The sequence below is a fragment of the Rhynchophorus ferrugineus genome, unplaced genomic scaffold, assembly GCF_030347505.1.
Source record: "Rhynchophorus ferrugineus isolate W39M unplaced genomic scaffold, kcgeb_rfMv2 rfM1, whole genome shotgun sequence".
In the NCBI taxonomy this organism is placed as follows: Eukaryota; Metazoa; Arthropoda; class Insecta; order Coleoptera; family Curculionidae; genus Rhynchophorus; species Rhynchophorus ferrugineus.
Window position 1 is genome coordinate 38,874,426 of NW_027472580.1, and position 18,883 is coordinate 38,893,308.

The 18,883-nt window shown below is 28.7% G+C and overlaps 2 protein-coding genes across 7 annotated transcripts in view; one reads left to right on the forward strand and one right to left on the reverse strand.

Annotated features, from left to right (window-relative positions):
• Position 1: 1 nt before the first annotated feature.
• Positions 2-1,540, forward strand: LOC143197070 (uncharacterized). 4 transcript variants are annotated; one of them, XM_076405203.1, is made up of 7 exons: positions 2-129; positions 191-235; positions 288-433; positions 509-600; positions 655-868; positions 972-1,218; positions 1,281-1,540. In XM_076405203.1, the coding sequence occupies exons 3-7, from the start codon at positions 313-315 to the stop codon at positions 1,426-1,428; spliced, it is 822 nt and encodes a 273-aa protein (XP_076261318.1). In that variant the 5' UTR covers positions 2-129; positions 191-235; positions 288-312; the 3' UTR covers positions 1,429-1,540. The 4 variants fall into 4 exon arrangements, with proteins under 4 accessions (XP_076261318.1, XP_076261329.1, XP_076261308.1 ...); XM_076405214.1 differs by lacking the exon at positions 191-235 and having other exon boundaries at positions 18-129; XM_076405193.1 differs by having other exon boundaries at positions 21-235; positions 1,294-1,540.
• Positions 1,541-3,211: 1,671 nt separating this feature from the next.
• The window catches only part of LOC143197075 (uncharacterized), a 90,875-nt gene continuing 75,203 nt past the window's right edge, over positions 3,212-18,883 (reverse strand). For all 3 annotated transcript variants that reach the window (XM_076405229.1, XM_076405247.1, XM_076405239.1), the window contains 3 exons: positions 15,336-15,484; positions 7,381-7,517; positions 3,212-5,547 (listed from right to left, as the gene is read on the reverse strand). In XM_076405229.1, the coding sequence (XP_076261344.1) occupies positions 5,430-5,547; positions 7,381-7,517; positions 15,336-15,484 (404 nt within the window). In that variant the 3' untranslated portion in view covers positions 3,212-5,429. The remainder of the gene's footprint in view (positions 5,548-7,380; positions 7,518-15,335; positions 15,485-18,883) is intronic.

An 18,883-nucleotide genomic window follows, 5' to 3' on the forward strand; every position in this document is an offset into this window, starting at 1 on the left:
TGGTTATAATACCCAAAACAAATCAAATATTTTAAAATGTTCAAAATAGTTGTCAAATTAGATTTTAAATGATGATAATTAAATAGATAGTAATTTTAATGATTTCTACATTAAATATTTTATTTATAGGTAAGAATAAATTATGTCCTTTAAAACTTTTACAAGCTTCATACAATGTAATTTATAAAAGGTACTTTAGTGGAAAGAAATATGTAAAAAAATTACATAGTCAGAGGTAAAGGATTACGTAATATTTGTGATAATTTAAATATTGAAATATGTTTAAGATATCCCATCCAATTTACTTTAAGAATGAGTTCTACTATAATCAAGCAAAGTATTTTCCAAGGAAAAACAGATAGGTATCAAGGAATAACTGTATTTTCTGAAGAAGAGTCTTGCAGTGTAGAGGAGTTTACTGATAAGCTTAAAAGTAAAGTATGAGTATAATAATATGCTTATTTATGTTCGATTTGATCTCATATAAATGATGAGTATATATTTTCAGATTCTATGGATACTTGGAAAAATGATGGAAAACGAGGTGTATGGTTTAAAGTACATTTAAATCAATGTGACTGGGTTCCCATTTTAGTCAAGGTACATAAAAGGATAATTCAATTAATTATCAATTAAATTTAATATTTGCCATAGAATGGATTTTCTTACCATCATGCCAAGAAGGAATATGTTATGCTTTACTATTGGTTACCACAGCATGAATCAGATAATGTTCCTAGTTATGCTCATACTATGGTAGGTGTAGGAGCAGTGGTTCTAAATGAAAGTGACCAAGTGTTAGTAGTAAAAGAAAAATATTTTTACACAGCTCCAATGTGGAAATTGCCGGGGGGGTATGTTGAACCAGGTAAGTACTTTACATTATTTTCAGCCTCTAACTAAACATTATTATTTTTAATTAATCAATATATAAGTTATATACTACTAATATATAACTTTTGATATTTTAGGTGAAAATTTAGTTGATGCTGCAATCAGGGAAGTTGCTGAAGAGACTGGTATACAGGCTGAGTTTGATTCATTGCTTACTTTAAGACAGACCCATCAACAAATGTTTGGTTGTACTGATATATATGTGGTGATGAATTTGAAGGCTCTGAGCCAAGACATACAAAAATGTGAGAAGGAAATAGCTGAATGTAAGTGGATGGATATTGAAGAATATTTAAATCATCCACATGTACATGAACTTAATAGGTCAGCAATATTTTAATTATTGTTTATATCTATAAATATCACATAATACCACAAATTTTTAGATTTTTTGTTCAGAAAATGCTACATCATAAAAAGCACAATATCAAAATAAAATGTGACCATGGTGTACACCAACTATTGAAAAGGCCTTACACAGTATATTCTGTATTAAAAACTGATGATGAAAATGCTTTTGAATTCAACAAATAGAACATGTAAGGTGATACAGTTTTTTGTTATGTATGTAGTATTGTTATGTATGTTATGTATTGTATGTAATTTTTGCGATTTTATACAAGTTACAATAAAGTTGTTGTTTTTTTTTCTGTTTTGGCAATATTTTAAATATAAGTCAATATATTAATTACACTAACAAATTACTCTGTATTAAGATATATGCAAATTATCTCATGATCTAACACGAACCTTTTTTAAATGGCCTTTAATTAAATCTAATCTCCATTAAGTTTTAATAATCAAAGTATCACCAAACATTATAACAAAAGTATCATGAGTAATATTTTTATTCACTTTTATGTTATAATTGTAAACATGGGATATTAATGAAGTAATAAATATTTGCATATTAATTAAAATAATAATGGACACAATGAGGCACTTTCTTTTTTATAATATGGAAAGTATATTAAAGTAATATATTTATAATCATTAAATGAACTATTGTCTTCTCAAAACTCAGATCTATAAAATAAGTAACTAAAATGATTGATAAAAGGTTAAACATCTTTATATTTACAAGCGGTTTAAAATATTTACATAATTACTGTTAATAATTCATAATTTCTTTTTATGTATTAATATCATTTTTATTTTTTATAATATTTTTCACCTAAAATGTATATTAAAAAACAATAAATTTAATAAGAAACGAGGCTTATTCGATAAAAGAATAATTTCTTTAGATACATTTTTAATTAAATTTGCATCATTTTTTACTTATTTATTTCACTATTCAATTTTTAAAAGAATAGCTGACATATTTTTTCTGTCAGTAAATTTATTTATTTTAAATATTTTATCGTATTATGTAATATTCTGGTATCTTACTTTTAGAAATAGCTCATTTGTCTTCTATAGCTTTGGTTAATCTACTGCTTATCTTGCCTTGTTACAGATGTGACCAAAAACTTACCCACATATGAGAAATAAAAAGATTCATTTTAACTCTTTATGCACAGATTAATGTATTTATTACTTGTAATAGTGCATTACAGCTTTGTTACGAAATGCATTTACTAATGAAACCTGAAATTGATTAGAACGACGGCTAGTCCTGGTGTATTTCTCAATCCTGGCCGTAATTCGTTTTATTTTTTGTCTGTATAATCGTTTATTAATTTTTTCAAATATTACAATTTTTTTATTGTTTTTACCTAACATAGTTTTTGTAAAATACAAATAACATTAAGAAAATGAGCCTTAGTCAATGTATATGAGAGAAATTATCCAATTTTAAAGCACTTCTTATTTGATTATCAGTTAATCAGGTTTAGCCAGTTAATCATTAATTGTCGCTATAGAACATAGCAAGTTTTGTATATATAATTAAATAGTTAATATCTCAAACATATAATATTATTCAACTTTGACTAATTTAAAATTGAATGGTAATCACACACTTGAATTTTTTTACTGATACAGCTAATAATTTTGACTAATATAATACAAATGAAAGGGAAAGAAAGGTTAAGGTGGGAAACCTTTAAAAATATGGATATTATTTTATATTAGAAAATAATCTTTTTTTTGTTTTTAAAAGAATTATTAAACTAGTATAAAGAACAAATATATTTTTAATCTTTATTTAATGTGCCTAAAATATTAATTATGAAATGTTTACAGGCATTTTAGTTTTTTTATTTAAGATTCATATTAATTCATATCATTAGTTTCATTCATATGCTTTCCTAGACAGCAAATAAAACATTTTCGAACAAATGGTGAAGGGACTTTTTTGAAATCAAACAATAAGTTCTTTGCTACTAACAATTTCACAATTTTATATTTATTAAGTAGATAATCTTATACATCAAATTTAAAAGAATTCATTAACAGTTTTTCTTTTCTACCGTAATTAATATATAATGTATACATTTTCAATAATATTTTGAATATAAGAATACAATGCTTAACTGCAATAGACACGTCATAAAATATATACTTTATATAATTTATCAACTAAAAAACTTCTCAAAGTTTTTACTACTATCACATTTTTGTTTGGAACTTTCCAAGATTCATCTCGAACTATTATCCAACATACCAAAAGATTACTTTTCACCGAATATTACCAACATAAAATTGAAGTGCGATTTGTTGAGTGCTTTTTTAGGACTTGTTTAAAATTGACAACGTTTACATTTCTTGCACTCGCGATTTGACGTTGTTTTGTTTTATTCTAAGCTTAATTGTACTAAGGACATATACAAGTTGTTTTCGTATAATTTATGATATTGTCTTCAAGGGTGATTTTGAATAAACATGCTGAAGATTTCTTCTAGCGAACGATAAGAGAAGACATAATTGCGTTGTTTTTAGACAATATTAACGTTTTGATCATCTTTTGGTACATATTGTTACTATACGTAGTTAAAGTTGAGCTAGAATTTGAGTATTCGTAAGATACCCTACAACTTTTCATTTCAGGTAACTTCACTAGGTATGTCTCGTTAAAATACATTTTTGTCACTACTAACTAAAACGTAATTATTTTAATTTTTACTTAAAACAAATACCGCATATAACCACGTCTATATACAAATTTACGTTATATAATCGGTATTTTGGTTTCTAACAATCTCTCTTGTAACTGCACCGAAATAAACATAAAACAAAAAGCGATATAACATATATATATAAAAATAAATAAATAAAAATTTTGTTTTTTTTCCAACTTTTTAAATTTTTCTAACAAAACGCAAATCATAGGACATTAATAAAATTTAATATATTTATGTACAAAGTGTATGTAACTTACATTTTATAAAAATGACTTAGTTTATGCCATATGGACTCTGTTTAAACGTAAAGTTTGTTGATGTTGGTAAGGGTTTTAAAAATATACTTTTCTGTACAAGAGAAGCATAAAAAATTAGTAAAATATAATTTATCTAAGCTCTACTGTCCTGCAACTATGTCAGACTTTACTCAGTATATTTTTTGGCAAGGTGACCGTTCAATATATTGTGCGATATGACTTTTCTGGTCCATAGAAAACACCATTTAAGGATATATTCTTTTTATACATTTATACATAACCTAGTCAACAATTTTAAGCATTCTTTGATATAAGTTGCGCCATCTGGTTATTAGGTAATGTGTTTTTAAAATTGTACATTACATTTTAAGTTAATGATGTACATTATTGCACTATTAATAAGTACTTCGAGCCAAAAACCAGATGAACAAACCATTTTCGAAACTGTATAGGAAGCACACATACATAATGCGTTATAAGGGCTTTAATAATGTGAAGTACAAGCTCAATAGTAACAAGTGTAGGAAGCAATATCTCCTTTTACATTTATAACATCAACTGCGGACCTTGTTGATTATTATAAATTTGGTTATGGCATATTTGTTAACTATCGATCCTGTATTATATATATGTATATTCATTACTACTAAATTGGTAATTTATAAACCAAGCCACGAAATATATATATATCGTTATAACCTTAAATTTTAACAATTATGATTGTACATAAGCGGTTGTTTTTGTCGTATTCATACATATATACCCTGTTAAATAATTAATATTTTATATTGGGCTTGGGCATATTCTATCTTCAAAAAATATATATGTCATATTTGATTCATTAATACATAGTATTTTCCTCTCTTTCTATATATATATACGTATATATATATATCTAAATTGACCTACTTATTACCTACTAACTATCGATAAAATGGAATGGTCTTTTCGATAACAAATTCAAGAGTGAGGAATGTTTTGAAGACATATAGAATACCATAAGAGATTTGTCACATCGGATGACAGATGTATACTTTAAATATAATTCACAACCTAAAGAAAGTAAAAGACGCCACCCGAAAGGGCTAACATTTCGAAGACGTAAACAAATACACTGAAGAAATGTTGCTAGACAACGAGCTAAGGTACATGTGCTCTAGATAAAGCTTCTGGAAATAGACAACAGTATTTCGCACAGGTTTTTCTTTGTAACCTAGTTGAGTACTCCGTTATCGGGAAAGGTTTCTAAGTTTTGTTGGTACATGCTGTTATTGTTAGCTTCCTCAGTCGTTTCTACTTCAATGTTACTGTCGCTTTCAGCATCTTGGAAACTAGAAAAAAAAATGTATATTAGTTATAAATCTAATGAATTATAAATGTTGTGTCATGTTCTATCGAAATTCAAATAAATACTTATTAAACTCTCAAGTTTAAACATTGCCACTGGCAAAAATCTTGACGTGTTTGGTTGGTTGCAGATGTGCAACAAATAAGTTTACATATGTCCAAATATTTTTCAGTAATTTTGATTCTGGATATTAATATTTAATATATCGCATATATATATATATATATATATATATATATATATATATATATATATATATATATATATTTATATCATATGTCGCATACATTCATATGTTTGTTATGAATACTACTTAAATATTTGATAATTAATGGTATGGGATCGTATTTTATTGCCGGTTATATAAGATAAATTCATTGTTTTGTAATCAATATAATGAAGTTTATTTTAAGGTATTTTTCATCAAAATATAATTTATTTAAAATGAAATGGAGAAAATTTATTGTTAAATAAATTTCCATCGCTTTACTACTTTTACTCATATTATTAAGAGATATTTCCAGCCAGAAATGAAGGCTCAAATTGGCGAAAGGGTATGCATTGAAGGAACTTCTTTAAATTAAATCTGTGAATCAATTAATTACAAATGAATTCTTGACCGGATGTGTTATGCACCATTAATTAAAGAGGGCGGTATTTATATTGAGCGACATCTGGAGATTATGACAGATTAGGCAGCCCTTCATTTCTTCTCTTTGTAGGACACTTAAAATATTTTGTTGTGATTGCGTTAAGTTTGTTTAGATTATTACGTGCTGTTTTGACTTCAATTCACGGCTTAAGCGCATGAATTATAGCTGGTCTTCAGTTACACTGTCAAATTCACAGATTTGATTTGAAGCTGATGTTGCCTAAATAGGTTGTTGTAAAGAACAACGGATTGTTATATTACCTACCCGATTGTTTGTCCAATATTATTAATTAGTTCCCACAGGTAATATATTATATATTATTTTTATATAAAAACACAGTAAAAATATTAATGGATTAAATGAAATTATATAGTCTATTCAAAGTTAATTTGTATATGCGTCATCGAAACTTGTGACGTCAAAACGTCACAATGTTGTCGCATCAACTCTGAGTTTTAGTTCAGTTTGGCTTTGACATTCTAAATCTAATTTCAAATTTCTAAATTCAAAATTCTAATCTAAATAAAATAATTGAATAAAAATGTTATCAAATATAATTTATTTTAATATTATTGTACATCTAAAAACTACAGTTAATTATACAGCCACAATAGTTTATAGGTTAGAGCTATAACCTCTTATCACTGTTGCTTTCAAGAAATTTGCATACGTTTTACAACTGGACGACTGTCAACTCATTAGTTTAGGTGTTCGAACTAATCAGGCAACATTGTGTCTCTTTTTGACTAAAATAAAATGATAAGATAAATATTGTCTGATTCAAAAACAAATTTACAATTTTCGGCAGGCATTACATTAAACATAGTGATGACACATATACAAATAAACTTTGAATAGACTATAAGAGATGCACGGAAGTGGCTTTTGATGAATTAGGTATATATAAAAGTGGTTTAATTTTTTAGTACGAGAGACATCGTGTTTGTGTATGAAACGTAAGTGCTATTCTCTCTGTTACAAAATAAACTTATTTCTCATTTTCTACTCCATATTTATGTTTTATCAAGGGATTACGTAACAATACACAAGACAGAACTAAATGTAATTTTGTATTTCTGTATTTTCTTGATGAAATGAAGACAATATAAATTCCTTGATCCGTTGCTTTCGTATAATGGACTGTCAACATTAAATTTACTTACGTATAATGCTTTTCTTCTCCTCTCATTTCACATATGACGTTCGTGAGTGCCATTATGTAATTTTTCGCTAGCGTTAGCGTCTCTATTTTGGATAATTTCCTTTCCATTTTTATGTGTGGGATGACCTCTCTGAGTTGCTGTAACAAAATATCCGTTAAATTTGTTGTTAAAACCACAGAAGATAGGAGGTTTCTTAAGATTCATTATTTCGAGTTGGAATGTTTGGATGTGAAACTTATTTTCTTTTTTTAAGTATTTGTAGAAAACTATTAGGCCTATATTTTAATTTAAAAGGATATACAATATCATATACATCGGTATCGGGTACATTTGTAACCATCTTCATGGTGCAGCCTTAATTATAGGCTTAACTTTTAGTGTGTGTCATTTCGTCAAAGTGCGAATATTTTTTTTAAGACATTGAAAGTCTGAATTTATAGCGAGTAAATTGTTTTTTTTTTCTTGAATATGAAGAAAAGTTGGCTGAAGGTCATAGAATGCCCTATGAAACTTTTGGCAACCATGTGCTATAGATTTCAATATTTCAGTGCTTGTTTTGATGTTTTGAAAGTGGTAAATTACAAGACACCGTCGATAAAGAGTGTTCTGGGCAGCTAAGAAAAATTGAAGACGAGGATTTCAAGGCATTAGTCGATGAAACCATCAATGGGGATCGCTATCGACTACAATAGATGCGTTTGAGTCGATCACTGTGCGAAAAAGGTCAGAATACGAGTAAAGTGTATATTATCTATAAACAATATTATTCTTTAGCATGATAAAGTTCGACCATATGTTGCAAAACCGGTGAAAACATACATGGGAACATTAAGATGGGAAGTGCTACCCCACGCACCGTTTTCTCCAGACCTTGTATCTTCAGATAACTACTTGTTCCGACCTATGAGTAGCAAACTGACTAATATTTTTGCAGATGCATTCTTTGAAACAGAAGATAAAACATGTATTTAGTGCTTTATTTCTTCACATACAAACAGTATTAACTATTACATTTAGCACATTTGGACCACATAAACAAGAAAATATGAAATTTCAAAAAAGTATTTATTGGTTATTTGAAAGAAAATCTCTAAATATTTTAAAAATCGAAGGAATCTAGTAATGAATATTCCAAAATTTTAGAAAGTCTTAAAATATACCTTAGACTATAGAAGTAATTACTGATATCCAGGCCTTTAGTTACGCACTCACTTTTCATTCCTCGGAGAGACTTCAATCTCATGAGTTAATGCCCAAGCATTGCAACTCTTGTCATTGCAGCAGAACATCTCAAAATAATCTCAGGCTCAAAATAATCAAACCAATTGATTTTGAGTATTGTGTAAATAACAGTAGGGATTAAGAAAAAAACGATAAGTTCCCCAGATATATGCTTAGTTTGAAGTTATTTATAGAATCGTAGATTAGTGGCCAACAGTAGCGTTGGGAACTATCGAATGAAATTGACTATCGACTGTTTAGTAATTGACTACTTTTTACTACCGACTATTTCAGTCGCTGTTTTTGGTTCGATTGATTTTACTACTTTTTACCAATGACTGTTTCAATCGACTGTTTTCAGTTGCTATTTTCGGTCCGACTGATTTTGTTACCTATCGACTCTTTCAGTCATGTACTTTTAGTTACTATTTTTGGTTCTACCAGTTTCATTCGACTGATTTTTAGCGTTCTAACTCTTTCGTCTTAGCCGCGACCTTGACAAAAATGTATCCAATTTATACTTACATAAATGTATATGTAATATATGTAGTTTTAGATTTTTTGGTAGTTTGCTTGATATTTTTCAAGATTGTTAATGCAATAGGGTAAAAAGATTAAAATTGGGAACGATAATTATTATGCCATGGATTAGTTTTTTTCTATGATTACGTGTATGTTTAATTGTTTAGTATTTATGTAGTACGTTATTGTATATCTTTAGTTTTTAGATTTTGTTTAAGTTCTATTGTATTGTCTATATTTATTATAGTATATTATTTAAAAATAGCAATTAACCTATTAAAATACGATAAAACATTTGTGGGGTATTATTCCACTTCATAGAAAAATTTCATTCCTTTTTACAAATCTACAGAATATCTTCCTTCTTACTTCCTTTAAAATGAAGTTATAAATTACACACTTTTTTCCTTTTCTTTTTTAAAGTTAGTATGTGAAGGAATATGTACATCTCCATCTCGCTTATACTAACGTTGGTAAATATTAGCAGATTAATTATCATTATATTTATTAATTATATTCATCATCATCATCATTTATCATTAATTGTCATTTATTAAATTAACTGCTCCAAGCAATTATCTCCGTCCTTTCCTCTCTCACAATTTATACAGGCAAGGGTTTGTACATCTTTGTCTGACATCACGAATTGAGTCGAACTGTGCATTTGACTAAAAACAGTAATTACTATTTTCAGTCGCTAGTTTCTTGACTATCGACTGTTTCTGCTGTTTTCGACTATCGACTGTTTCGACTGTTTTCAGTCGATAGTTCCCAACGCCAGCCAATAGTAATAATATATAAATAAAAGATACATAGTCCCTTAAATTTTTATAACACCAACCTTCAAAATCATTTTTATTATGTTTTTAAACAGATATGTAATGACGTTATTATTCATAACATCGAGACAAAAAAGGGATTTTTTCGAGTTATCTCTTTAAACAGTAGTTTGTGTAATATTATTTATGATTGTGTTGTACAGGAAAGTAAATATAAAAACCTGTTGATTAAAATGTGGTTAAAATAGAAACATTGAAAAGCTTACAGAAAGAATAGTATATTAATGGTTAAATTATCTAAAATTTAAGTTAAAGCATTAGAAAAAGCTTAATTTTTATCAAATATTGTATGCACATTCAGCTAATATTCAGATAAGAATTTAATTTCTTTAATACATCAGAACCAGCATGTTTCATTTTTAATTTTATTTTGCTTATACGTAGTATAGTGGCAGAAGAAAATCTATTAGATAACCTTTTCACATTGCAATATCTCTTAACAAAAATTGTTTTTTACAATTAAATTAATTATTTTAAATAATCTAACAAAGTTCAATGAATATTTAATAAAGGTTATTGCATTTTTAAATTTATTTATTTCATTAATGAGGATAACGAATAGTATATCAATCGTAGGGTATTAACATATATCTGCTGATACAAGTTCAACTGATTAAAGTCTTATCAATTGTTTTTTATTCCATTGATAAGTAAACCTCACAATAAAAAATATTTTTTTTTGTTTTTCATTAAATATCCTATAGGTATATCAAGTAATGACTAAATCAACTGGTAATAAAAAGTATAGAATTATTTTTTTAATTAAATTCATATGTTTCGATAAAATCAGGTATGTCACCTTTAGGTTTTCTTCTATTTATTTGTCGTCATCGATTAGAACTTAGGGAAAAACATACTGAAGTATTAAACCCGTACTTGCCTTGCTTGTCTGTTACTGAAAGTACAACAGAATAGTAGTAATAAATTAATTTGTAAATTAAGATTGTACTAAGTGTAACTAATGTAAGATGTCTAATATAACAGGTCAATTCCCGGCCTGACACATAGATGGCGCTACTAGAATTAAATCCATATGTTTTTAGTTAACTCTAACCTTCAAAAGATGTGGGTATAAATTTGACAGCTGTCGGATCATTAGTTTGTGAATTATAGCATTTTGAGTGAACTTTTGTTATTGTGAAAAATTAATAAAAAGGAATTTCGTGTGTTGATAAAATATTGCTTTTTGAAGGAAAAAAATACGGTTGAAGCAAAAACTTGGCTTGATGCAGAGTTTCTGGACACTGCCCCAGGAGAATCAACCATCAAGGATTGGTATACTAAGTATAGACGTGATGAAATGAGCACTGAAGATGGTGAACGCAGTGGAGGCCCAAAAGAGGTTGTTATCGATGAAAACATTTATAAAAAACACACAAAATGATTTTGAATGACTGTAAATTGAAATTGAATGAAATAGCGGACATTCTAAGGATATCAACTGAACGTGTACATCATATCATTCATAAATATTTGGGTATGAGAAAGCTCTGTGCAAAGTGGGTGCCGTTGAGTGAGCTCCCCACTTTTGACCAAAAACAACAACGAGTTGATGATTCGGAGCAGTGTTTGAAGATGTTCAAGCCTAATAAACCCGAGTTTTTGCGTCGTTTTGTGACAATGGTTGAAACATGGCTTCATCCATTTCACTCCGTAGTCAAATCGACAGTCATCCGAGTGGACTGCACACGATGAAACCGCTCCAAATCGTGGGAAAATGCAACAGTCGGCTAGCAAGGTTATGGCGCCCGTATTTTGGGATGCGCATGGAATAATTTTCATTGGCTACCTTGAAAAAGGAAGGACCATCAAAAGTGATTATTACATAGTGTTATTGGACTGTATGAAGGATGAAATAGGCGAAAAACCGCCGTATTTGAAGAAAAAGGAAATGCTGCTTCACCAAGATAATGAACTGTGTCACAAGTCAGTAAAAACGATGGCAAAAATCCAGCGACTATTTCCTGTTCTCAGATCTCAAAAGAATGCTGGCTGGGAAGAAATTTTCGTCGAATGAAGATGTGATCGCCGAAACTGAGGCCTATTTTGAAGCAAAGAACAAATCGTACTACAGTTGGGGGTCGCTATAATCAGTGAATCACCCTTGAAGGTAATTATTTTGAATAAAAAAATTAATTTTGTCAAAAAAATGAGTTTTCCTATGGTAGGCCGGCGACTTTTCAATTGACCTATTAATATAATTGATCTATTCTACTCGATTATTAGAAATTATTCTGAAGTAATTGTTTAAAATCAAAAGACCTCTTTCCGCCGTTTGACGTATAATATACACATCAGGGATTTATGAAATATAAAATATTAAATCATTAAATCAATAAAATTAACTCAACACAACCAAGAGAAAAATTAAAAATACGACAAATTCCAATAATAAGTATTTAGAAAGAAATTGCATAAGAGTAATATAAATGATTTCACACAACTTTTATTTATAGTTTAACATAAATTGGTAACTCCGGCCCACCGGTATATTTATTCATGAGAGACCATTGGTCAATATTAAATGAGACAAATTTTATAATCTCGCTTTAAAAGAAGACGTATTAGTTACGTAAGATCTAATCAATTAAATATTATTTTATCGATTTTATCTTGCTCAAAGACAATAAGTGAATATTAATTTATCGTTCAAGGATTTGAATTATTTAAATTGTTACACAAGAATCAATAAGAATAAAAAAAACTTTAATTTTGCAGTGTAGTTACAGTTTCAAACAAAGTCGCTAGATGTTGCGTTATATAAACACTGTGTTACAAATATTTCTATGGTCCTTATAAGCTGTATGTCTTCGGAACAAAACGAAAGTGTTGGCCAACAATTCAGTGCTAGAAATAGTGTTTAGGAAATTAGCTGGCAGTGGCAGAGAGGCTGCTAAATGGTCATTGTTTATTTCACCGTCATACGAAAGATAATTGCTAGATGCATTAAGAAAAAACAATATAAATATAACAAGCTTTCTATAAGACAGAAAAGAAAAAAGCGGAGGAAAAGATAAGCTTTGTACAATGATAATAGAGATAAAAGAAATGTTTCTAATTAAATGTGATTGAATTGCGAGTTTCTCTATAACAAAATTATCACGCAAATTGTGGGCTGGCATAATGTGATCAAGAGTGGAAAATCACTTCTTATAGTTCATTTAATTTGTGCTCAATACAAGTTTAGACTAAATTCTCCCACTATTTCAGAAATAACATGAAATTACATTAATATATACAAAAGACATGTTAAAATCAGAAATACGTTCTTGAATTACAAATTCTCCCAAGTAATTATTATCACTCAGTTGCAAATCATTTTGAATGACTATTAGCACGTCGACCTAATAGTATTCTGTTTATAGAACCAATCGACATTTAATTACACAATCGGCCATTGAAATAAATGCATAAATTAAACTGCACATTCACTGAAAGAACTGAAGGAATGTATAACTAAGTTCATTTAAATAACGCTGCCAATACGTTATGTATTCAGAAAAAAAAAATGAATGGAGGTATTGAGCAGCGGAAATGTTCAATGCGATCGACGGTAACCTTTAAATTAAACTTTTAATTTCTCGGAACTTGTTCAAATTGTTGTTTCGTTTAAAGGCAGACGTGACCTTTCGATGAATATGCCTTAGTCTGTTCGAAGAATATGATCTTGTACAAGAACAATGCAAACAAGATTTATTTTACATATTTATGGAAAATCGAGGTCCTTTGTTTTGATGATTTGACTTATTTTTTCGAGGTGCGCCTGTTATATACTGAATTATACTTTTTATGGAGAATCTGGAGAATCCTAGCCGTATTCGGTAAACGTCGAATTCCTTATATTTTAGGCATAGTTGATTCTGTGAAACTAAAAGTACAGATAAATATGACTCTATGTTCTTTATGAGAGTATATCTCATCAGAATCATAACTCGTTGATCATATAGGTAGTCAATCCATAGCATTAAAATTAAATAAGAAAATTTTGGCTCGCTTGAAGATTCTTTAACGTTGGGATTTCCTATTTTGAGGAAAATATTACTCTTCTAAAGAATATGAGGTGAATGTTATTAAAATCTCAAATGGATATCAAATGGATGCTATAGTGGGTGAAACATTATTATTGGAGCTAATTTAAGTAGTGGCAATTTGAAAATACTCGATTTATTGACACATGAAGATTTATATACAACAACACAGGTACAAAAAATATATATACACAGGTACAAAAAAAGCTCATGCCATGGGCTTTGAAGCAAGGGTAGATTAGGTTAAAAAGCAGGATGTGTGTGAAATAAGCCACAATCTTAGTTTATGAGTGCCGACTCTACTTTAAGTACAGAGATACTATGTTAATCATAATAAATGAAGGACAATATGAAATGCTTATAATTTAACTAACTCTTTGAATTACATCATTAATGGTGTTCAATCCGAGATAACTCGCAGATATAATTAAGTTTATCTACTCATAAGAGATGATAATCCTCAACGTTTACTGAAGGGAATGTTCTTCTATTAAGGGGATATATGTCATATATTCAACGACAACTTGACTTTATTTAGATAAGGGGGATATTTGGCTGGTAATGGATTCTCGTTGGATCTTACAAGGACCAAGGGCACTACCTTGAGGAACACTTGAATATGTTGTGTATAGTTCAGTTTATTCTCTACCTTGAATATGTTGTGTATAGTTCAGTTTATTCTCTACCTTTCATAATTCTCTGTAGCAAGTGAGATAATATTTCAGAAGCGAAAGTGTGGATGGGATTTAGGAATGTGTATGAATATTGTCTGGTTATATAATCGAAAATCTTACGTCACTATTATTGAAATACCTTAAAACAAATCAATTTGTAACATTCAACTCGGTATATACAAATAAAAGACATCCACGAAGTTGCATCAGTTTGAAAATAATATCCAGAAGAAATGGGCATAAAAATCTATGGAACCATCGTCATTCGATTTGATTAGGATTAAATTAATTATTAATGATTAATGATAGAAAAGGTTTAACTTTTGTTTAAGCGAAATGAACACTGTAATATGTAATATGATCACATAATCAAAATTTTAATAAGGAACCTGTCACACAACGCTCCAATATTGCATATTAATCTTCATCCGTATTATCCATTTTTAATAATAAGTTTTTCATTATGGGCTTCGAGATTCCTAATCTCCTGGAAATTCGCGAATACAATAATCAAAAAAAGTTTATTGTTTCAGCAGAGTTTGGATAAGTAAAGGTGGTTATATCATTCAATTATAAGAAATAATCTATTCACCATTGCAGATATTGATTAATTCAATAAATATAGGTATTAACAATTAGCTGTGGAACAATTTCGAATTTTGAAAATTTACCTCGAAAGCATCATTTAAGGAGTGCATTCTCATTCTTTCTCTCTCGTTACTTTCCAGTCTTCGTAAATTTCTCTCTCGCGCGCTGATACAAGTCTTCCGCCGCCTGTATGTGGTTGTTGTGCTGGATGCGCTTCCGCTTGAGGCACTACCTAAAAATGTTTAATGATCAGTAAATTATTCTACAAACATCAAAGATATCTATTAATACTAGAATATTGGACATTCCAGTTTAGTTAATATTACTTGTTATTAATTGCCGTTTATACAATTCTTGAGCGTGATGAATGATATTTATGGATATTTTGTTATGCCACTTAAACTCAAATGAGAGAAGATATATGTTCTAAAGATACCACTTTTACATTCTGAAGGGAGTGTCAGCTACTAATGAAAATGTTTTGCTGTGGCATTATTGCCACTGTTATTTATAAAGTGAGGTTAAAAGGTTAAGATCGATGATATAATCAAACAATTCTAACGATTTTCTGTCTGATCTGTAGGTTTTTCGTATATTATTTTAGTCTTCAATTACAATGATGAAGAGTCGTTTTTGTTTCCCAACAAGTCTGGAAAAATGTTCCATATTTAAAATAAACATATTCAAGAGCAAAACAAATAAATAATTAATTCACTTTTTACATAATTTTAAAAACTGAAGTTAATTATTGTAGTTCAAGCAAACAAAAAAGGAAATGAAAGCTGAAATTAAAAAATAGTTGTCATGAAAATTTTGTAACCTTTGAGGTACAAATTTTTACTCATTAGATATATCCGCCAGATCTAAGTAATTAATATTGTAACCTGAAAAATATAAATCGCAGAGGTTTAAAAAAATTGATGGTATGAATTTGTTAAATATATCATGTAATATATCTAAAACCTATATTAGTCGAATAAGGTAACCAGGAGAAGCAAATGAATGAATTGGATAACCATGAATTTGTAGTTCGCAATAAACAGTAAAATCATTAAAAAAATATATATTAAGCAAAACAAAAATGGAAGTATACAAAGCAATACATATAGTCAATCCACAGCATTAAAATTAAATAAGAAACATTGAAGTTTGGCTCGCTTGAAGATTTTTTAATTTATTCCTATTTTGGTAAAAATGTTACTACTTCTAAATTTAAGCGTAATCGATCAGGAATTCATAAGAGCGTATCAAATAGTGAGAGATGAATGATATTAAAATCACAGAAAGATATGATTACAGCTAAACTAATTGCTAAAATTCAAATGGATGCTATATTGGATGAAACATTATTATTGGAGCTAATTTAAGTAGTTGAAATTTGAAAATACTCCATTTATTGACTTATGAAATATTTATATGATATTCAACAAACAAAGTAATTGAATTCCACAGGTACAAGACTTAAAGCTCATGCTAAGAGTATTGAAAAATATAAATCGCAGAGGTTTTAAAAAAAATTGATGGTATGAATTTGTTAAATATATCATATAATATATTTAAAACCTATATTAGTCGAATAATGTAACCAGGAGAAGCAAACGAATGAATTGGAAAACCATGAATTTAAGTTCGCAATAAACAATAAAATAATTAACAAAAAATAAATATTAAGCAAAACAAAAATGGAAGTATACAAAGCAATACATACATCAACTCCACCATTCGAGGGGATATAAAAGGAAGATATATGCGGTATAAATGAAATAACTCAGAAGGGTTAGAGTTGTAACAAAAATTTATAAAATGAGACGTAAAGATATAAGAAAATATTTCAATATTAAATTAGTGGAAGAGTATATAGAAAAGAGACAACTCAATTTACTCAGTAGTATTACTCATTTGGGAAAGGAGGAGAGGAGAAACCAGAGGGTGACCAAAGAGAATATGGGATGAAAGTACCCAGGAAATACCGCAGAAGAGAGGAAAAACCCCGACTTAAGCAAGAATTTATCCTCTGAGCGGAAACATAAATAAATAGACGGAATTTGTACATGGAACAAAACGGACACTAAAAATAACACTCCTGTACTTGGTATAAAAGGTGTTTATTATTCAGTCAACATAAGATTTTTAGTATTTCTATAAATATTGTTGTTATTAGTATCATAATAAAGACAAAAACGCCGAAACGCTAATATTGCCGTATTTCGTAAAAATCCATCAAATAAACTACATAGTGGTAAACACAATGTTATCAATGAAACATACAAAAAATATATATGTTAAACTCGTGTTCAGATAAGGCTCATAATCGTTTAATTTGTAACCTACGCATTGCCGGGTAATTAATATGATCTCGTTAAAACTAGGCAATTTATTTGTCGTCGGATTTTAAGCAATATAGTTAGGCAATTTAGTATCGGTAAAATTTGCGTTAAATTTGTTTCCGCAATTTGGATAATTTATATTAATTCATATTGGTTTTTAATTTGTTATTTAGAGAGTTTTGTGGTCGTTATTGGCGTTTCTGTTGCGTTAAGATTTTATGTTTTTAAAATTTGTTTGTAGATTTTGATTAATTTAAAACAAATATTACGTATTCTTTAATTTATTTTTGATAAAACTAGATACATTCATACATGCCGTAATTAGCAAAAATTATGTAGATAATCTGCAAAATATTTGTACTGATTCTATTCAAAATTGCAAAATACAAATATAGATAAGGAAGCTTATCTTAATCTTTTCCACTAAGTAGGAAAAAATATTAATATTTAATATTACACAGCATAATGACTGAACGCGAATAATAATCATCTTCGATGTTATATGGCACAAATCCTATGAAAAAACCGTAAGTTTCCATGTTAGAATTTTTCACATATCCTCCATAGCTGCCAGAGTTAGCTCCTCCCATTGTGGAGCTACTAAGGATATCTTATTACGACATGAAAGAACATCTTTTTCAAGAATGTATAGGCATGTAATAATAAATGCATAAAGCACTATAATGCTAATATTTGAAACTTTAATTATTCTTCAATAAATTTGTAACAGTTAAGTTTGGTGTCAAGATCTTAAACATATTAACAACTTTTTACAAGCACTTACAATGTTATTCAGAACAACACTGTTGCTAAACTGAAATATTTTACGTTTTATTGACCCATACTGAAGCATAATAGAAACTATTAGAAAAAGAAGAATGTGTCTTTGGTAGAAAATAATATTATTCAATCATATAGTTGCTGTGATAAGTGTATATGGTTATCAGGGTACTTACCAAAGCACCCTATTATTTAAGTTTTAAGGAAGGAATTTAAGGAATTTAAGGAACTTTAGGTTACATTTTGAATTGGTTGAATAACATCACATACATTATTACCCATGTTATCATATATTTATTATACGATTAGTTAAAATGTTTTAGTTGTTTAAAAGTTCAGGATCCTTTAAGTTATACCCGTGATGAAAATGAAAATTTCTTCACGGTTTCAGGGAACACTAATATTAATAAACTGGAAAATTATTGATAGTCATGCTGTTTTAAAGATTATAATAAAACAAAACAGTGATACGATAACAAACAATCATAAAATATTAGGAATACTTTTGATAAAAGCGTTTTTAT

Excerpts from the sequence above, each read along its gene's own strand:
- LOC143197070 (XM_076405183.1), top strand. The coding sequence starts at position 99 with ATGATTTCTACATTAAATATTTTATTTATAGGTAAGAATAAATTATGT. Across the intron at positions 236-287 it reads AAAAAATTACATAGTCAGAG|ATATCCCATCCAATTTACTT; the intron begins GTAAAGGATTAC and ends AATATGTTTAAG. Across the intron at positions 434-508 it reads GTTTACTGATAAGCTTAAAA|ATTCTATGGATACTTGGAAA; the intron begins GTAAAGTATGAG and ends ATATATTTTCAG.